The 6,224-nt window shown below is 34.6% G+C and overlaps 1 protein-coding gene across 3 annotated transcripts; it reads left to right on the plus strand.

The window, feature by feature from the left end:
• Positions 1-440: 440 nt before the first annotated feature.
• LOC104894380 (glutathione S-transferase TCHQD) lies at positions 441-4,468 on the plus strand. 3 transcript variants are annotated; one of them, XM_048643035.2, is made up of 3 exons: positions 441-690; positions 2,564-2,856; positions 3,701-4,468. In XM_048643035.2, exons 2-3 carry the CDS (start codon positions 2,648-2,650, stop codon positions 4,293-4,295), a joined length of 804 nt encoding a protein of 267 aa, XP_048498992.1. In that variant the 5' UTR covers positions 441-690; positions 2,564-2,647; the 3' UTR covers positions 4,296-4,468. The 3 variants fall into 3 exon arrangements, with proteins under 3 accessions (XP_048498992.1, XP_048498997.1, XP_057249561.1); XM_048643040.2 differs by having other exon boundaries at positions 441-630; XM_057393578.1 differs by having other exon boundaries at positions 442-623; positions 2,568-2,856.
• The last annotated feature ends 1,756 nt before the right edge of the window (positions 4,469-6,224 follow it).

A 6,224-nucleotide genomic window follows, 5' to 3' on the forward strand; every position in this document is an offset into this window, starting at 1 on the left:
CAAGTTTCTAAAATACAACACATATATTTAAGACGATTAAAAGTTGACTGGACTTCACAATTCAACCCGAAATAAACAGATCTAGATTGGAACTTTCGATCTTATGTATTCACCCAATTAACTTATTTAATTAGTTTAAAGTTGAGATTTCCAACCTGAAAATCACTTCTTTACCCCCAATGAATTTATTTATATGCAAGATTTCTAAGAAATTATATTGATAAATATAAAACCCTGATCAAAACTCATAAAAATCTCTACTACAAGTCATAATGACTTACATTTAAATGGAGAAATTTTCATTCCTTTTAGGATCATCAATACGAACACGAATCCAATCCAACCCACCAGTTTGCGATCCTATGTCTTAGCCCTTTTTCTCTCTAGGTCCCACTCTCTTTCCTCCCAGAAAGAATAGCGCAGGGTCCCCCAAGTCCGAATTGTAAAGAGTCATGTGACAACGAACTTTGCCTACTTTCTCTCTCTCTCGCATCCCCAATTTATTCCACTTCCACTATAAACATCACATAAAAAAATACACACATACTGACATACACACACTCTGCTGTCAGATTCAGCAGTCAGCAAGTTCAAGCAACAAAGTTTCCAGTGTTTCCAGGCAAGTTTTAGGCAATACCCTTTCTCTCATCTTCTTCAATTTCATCTCCAGTTTTCGCAAATCTCTTTTGGGTATAAATTGGATCCCTTTAATTATTGTTTTTTTTCTGGTTTATTGAGATGATTATCTTATTATAGTAATTATATGGATTTTTCTGGGGTTTTATTCTTCTTTTGGCTGTTTTTTTTTTTTTTTTTGTACAAAAAATCATTTCTAAGCTTGACTAAAGGTAAATTCGTAATCCTTTTTAAATGGGTTTTTAACCAATTTTGGTGTTGACTTCTTCTTTCCTTTGATTGATTTTAAAATTAGGATATTTTATTTTGTAGTTAATTTTGGTATTTTTGCTGTAATAAGACTGCACTGTTAGATTTCTCCCATGTTTAGTATTATTGCATTAATACATATGTAATTCTAACATTAAAATAAAAAATAGAAGTTCACGTGTTCTTTATGATAGAATTTTGGGTTTCAGCAAACTGTCAGGAGATTCTAGTCTTTGGCGGTGTTGCTGTTGTTGCAATTAATTTCCTAGCATGATGCAATTGCTAGTGATGCTTGATGCTAATACTTCTATTAGTGAAGGAAATTGGGATGTTTCCTTGGCATTTAAGCTGCACGGACACGAGGACACGGGGAAACGCAACTTCTAAAAGTGAAAAAACACGAGAGAAACATTATAGAACACGATATTTTACAGTTTTGATAGTAGATTAAGTTATATTTTGAGAGATTTAGAGATATTGAGAGGAAAAAGTAAGGTTGAGAGGAAAAATATTTCTTCTAGTAACAAAAAACTATGTTGATCTCGTTTAAATTCACTATTTATCTTCAAAAGAAAATTCAGAGTGTCTGAAAGTGTCCTGAAGTCTCGGAAACGTTTAAAGTGTCGGAAACGCGAAGTGAAAAAGCCATTTTCTATGTTATTTTAGTAAATGGACAAATGGTCACAACTCACAACAGATAGGGGAAGCCAACCTGAAATTGACTTATGTGAACTTATTGGAACCAATTCGAACTTATTAGTTATTAGAACTTATTTTAGTCAAGCATTGAACTTTAAGTAGCCCGTGTAAGAACTTAGGCTCCGTTTGGTAGGGCGTAAAATATTTTCACTGTAAAATGATTTTCATGAAAAACAATTTACAATGAAAAACGCAATTCCAAAATTAGTTTTCCGTTGTTTGGTTTCAGGTAAGAAAAATGATGAAAAAGGGTAAGTGAGGTAGTGAGAGGAGTATAGAAGAGAGATAATGAAAACAGTTTTCCCTTCATTTTGAAAGAAAAATGGTTTTCCATCATTGGAGAGTAATTTTACCCCAAGGAAAAATGGTTTTACACTTTTTTGCCAACCAAACGTTTTACGCCCTACCAAACGGAGCCTTAATGAAAGTTTGAACATATTTTGTAAGGTGAAAAACTGAACGCCAGAGAATCACATCTTTGACCCAAAACTTAAAAGTAGTGTTTACAATCGCTTCCTATCTGCTTTGCTATAGGTTCTTGATCGGTTTCGACTTCAAGAGACTACGAGAGCGTCATGGTTGAACCTTGACATATTCTAATGTCAACGAGCATCCAACATCTGTTCGGCCATTGGCAGGGTTTGTTGACATGAAGATGTAAATAGTTTACTAGTATTCAATTGAGTCTCGTTTAGAGTCGATATATAACAGTCTGAGACTGGTGAGTGGCTCTTGTATAAATACTAAAGGTTTGGGACTAGTCACAGAATATTTTGAAAGATATAATCATATAATATAATTCCAACGCCATTCTTTTGAAATTTATAATCCATGTGGCTAACTGCTGATTACACAATCTTCCTTGGAGGATTGGGGTAGAGTTCAACAATTTTTGTCCTAATTAAGCTTGGTCATACTCTTCAGTTGTTTATTGCTTCTAAATTTTGGGTTGTAAAAATTGTCCCTTTGTTCTTACCAGGAAGCATTGTTGTCTTCGATTGTTTGGCCCAAGTTTTGACAATCCTCCTACAGTTCGTCCTCTGGAGTTGATGTTGACGATACCATGCAGTTATACCATCATCCCTTCTCGCTGGACAGCCAAAAGGTGAGACTGGCTTTGGAGGAGAATGGAATTGATTACACTTCGTATCATATTAACCCTATCACTGCCAAGAACATGGATGCATCATTCTTCAGGATGAATCCAAGTGGAAAACTACCTGTCTTTCAGAATGGTTCTCACATTATTTATAACACCATTGAAATAGTACAGTAAGCAAATTTTCTCTCGTCATTTTGCTTTCTAGTCAAATGTCTATGCCTCTCATAAGACTCGTCCTTGAAGCACCATGTGATGTTCAATAGCTATAATTAGTTTATTACTGGATATATACTTTCTGTTTGGTTGGATTTCCATGAAAAGAATTTTCCCTGGACAGAACATGATTGTATAGAAGTATTAGTTTTGCATTATTTGGTTCACTGAAACTCAAAAGATTTTATTTTTTTCCTTTAACTGTTCATGTACATTGTAGTGTTAAATTTTTGTACAATGTTGTTTGCTGTCCTTTGATTAAGGTTTTTTTTTGGACCATACTGTGATCTTAATTCTTAATGCCTCTAGTGAAGCCTCACCTATGAGGATGAGGTGGTTCATCATATTGCATATCCCTTCCTATACAAAGCTAAAGAAGCTGTTAGTAGCCTTGCTTTTAAAATCGGAAGAGACACTCTTGATTGAACCCTTGATGACAAAGGCAGTTGGCCTCCTATCATAGGGAATCAAAAAGTGAACGTGCAATGTAGTGAGATATTTGATTTGATGTTGGTCATTTGTAATCTAAGGTTAGGGTCTTTTGGGAATATGACTAACAGAATATGATTATATGTATATAATGATTCGGAAAGATCTTTTCTTTCAGCCTTGGAGATTTGTGATGTTAAAATGCGAATGAATTGGTAATTTTATGTAGTCTGTTTTCATACACAATCTGCCAGATGACTAGAGGTTTATATCCCGTTACATTCAATACGGGATTAAGTTTCGGTAGATCTTTGTATCACGGGATTCTAGGATGAAAAAGTTGATTCCAGTGGACTCTCCTTTTGATTGCAGGTACTTAGAAAGAATTGCAGCCGTCTCTTCAGTAGGAGATGGCATTACCCTCAGCAGCAGAGAAGTCATCGAATGGATGCACAAAATCCAAGAGTGGAACCCCAAATATTTTACGCTCTCCCATGTCCCAGAGAAACACAGGCTCTATGTTACAAAGTTCACGAGGCAGGTAGTGATTGCTAGGATGGCTGAGTTCCCTGATCTTGCAAGTGCCTATCACCTAAGGCTCAGAGATGCATATGATACAGAAGAGAAGTTACAGGATCCAGAGGTAACACTGAGAAGCCAAGAACATCTTGTTAGGCTTCTTGATGCGGTAGAAACACAACTGAATGACAATTCTTACTTAGCAGGAGAAAAGTTTACTATGGCAGATGTTATGCTTATCCCGGTATTAGCTCGGTTAGTGCTCTTAAAATTAGAACATGAATACATTGATAATAGGCCGAATATTTCGGAGTACTGGAAGATGGTACAACAGAGGCCTAGTTACAAGAGGGTGATCGGGAAGTATTTTGATGGCTGGAGGCGGCAAAAGACATTGACGAAAACCTGGTGTTATATTCATATGAGGAATCTGTTGAAGAAATATTAAGTATGCAGAGGGCTGAGAAGATGAAATCCGAAGGACTTTCATTCTTTAGTTGTCAATAAATTGAGGGGTTTATATAAATATGTTGTACAGAAGATTTCGATAATTTTTTTATGATTTTGTAAACGTTTTGCAACTTTTTTCCCTATACTTGAAGGTGAAACTTTGAGGATCTATTTTGATTTTCCTTGCTCATTCTCCTACAGTCCTACGTTAGGAGAAGTCCATTTTATTTTTTACAGTTAGTCTTGTAAGAGATCGTTTATTTTTATTTTAAAATTAGGCACGACCCAAACCTAATATTAAGAAGAGAACATGTCACCTTCTTATAATATTGTGACTAGTTTAATCCATTTAGGGACTAGTTTAATCCATTTTATAAGGCTACCGTGTTATATTTTGAAATTGTTTGTTGTAGTTCAAGAATTAAGAAAACAAAGAAAGGAGAAGAGAAGTGATACCTAGAAAAGTTAGGTCAGAGTGAAATGGAATGTGCTTGTTAGAAAAATTCAGTATTAGGGTTGTCTAATGTTATGTTAAAATAAGACCGCCTATTCTAATAATTTGTGTATTTTTTTATATCTATTTTATCTTTTAGCCAATTTGAAAATGAAACAATAGTGTAAAAATTAAGTCTGTAATTCGTTTTTACCCTTCTTTGGGTTGTAAATAAACAGAAGAGAGAAGAGAGAATAGTGTTGTATATCTTATTCCATATAGTCCGATATATATGTATATGTATATATATATATATATATATATATATATATATATATATATATATATATATATATATTCCCTCCCTTAATCGAATTAAAAAAAAAAAAACATCAAACAAAAGATCATATTAATCTATGCAATAGGCTAACTAATACCATTGTAGGACTTTAGATGCTTAATGCGGAAAAAGAGTATCATATACTCAAACATCTAACCCAAGAACAAATTGCACAAACTAACATGAATCAAATAATATATAACGTTATATACCTTTGATGCGTGAATCCTCAAAGATACTAACTTCCAAGTGAGATCTTATGAGAACGTCAAACGTCGCTCCTCTAGTGTTGGTCCACGAAAAACGGCTAGTTCACCAAGCATGCTAGTACGGAAAGAGGAACCTTTTCACTCCTTACTTTGTATGGTGTTATGCCAAAAAGGGAGGAAGAGGAGGAGTCTAAGCTTTACCAAAAACCAGAATTTTTTAGCAAAAAGATGATGATATAATTCATTTGTAACCTCTATATCAATATATAGAGTTGTTACAATGGTGGTTTCATAAGGCTTAATTGGCCACATAATGTCATACATTAAGAGGCTTAATTAGGCATATAAAGCCACCCATTATAAACCATTTAACAACAAGAGTTACAACTCTTCTTCTACCATCCACATGACCATCAAATCATTTCCAAAATGGATTTGAATAATTATATAACCTTTGTTACAACACTACAAGAAAAGCTACATATAGAGGCAATCATAAATTGCATCTAAATATATGTTTGTAGCCTCTAATGGTGATTAGAAGCAATTTTCTCGCTGCCTCTAATTAGTCCGTCGCTAATTATAGGTTGCCCCTAATGCCACCTTTTAGAGGCAGACAAGTTATGGTGCCGCTAAAGACACTTCTGTTTAGAGGCAACCATATGGTTGTTGCTAATTATTGGTTGCCCCTAATGCCACCTTTTTTTAGGCACAGAACTTAGAGTGCTACTAAAGCCACTTACATTTAGAGGCGAGCATAAGTCAGTTGGTAATCATAGGTTGCCCCTAATGCCACCTTTTTGGGACACACATGTTACATTGGTGATAAGGCCATTTATATTTAAAGGCAACCATAAGTTCGTCTCTAATTTTAAGATGCATCTAATGCAAACATAAGTCTGTCGTTAAAGGATGTTTTTTAGATGCAACAAATACTAGAATTTC

The sequence above is a fragment of the Beta vulgaris genome, chromosome 1 (assembly GCF_026745355.1).
Source record: "Beta vulgaris subsp. vulgaris cultivar EL10 chromosome 1, EL10.2, whole genome shotgun sequence".
Lineage (NCBI taxonomy): Eukaryota > Viridiplantae > Streptophyta > Magnoliopsida > Caryophyllales > Amaranthaceae > Beta > Beta vulgaris.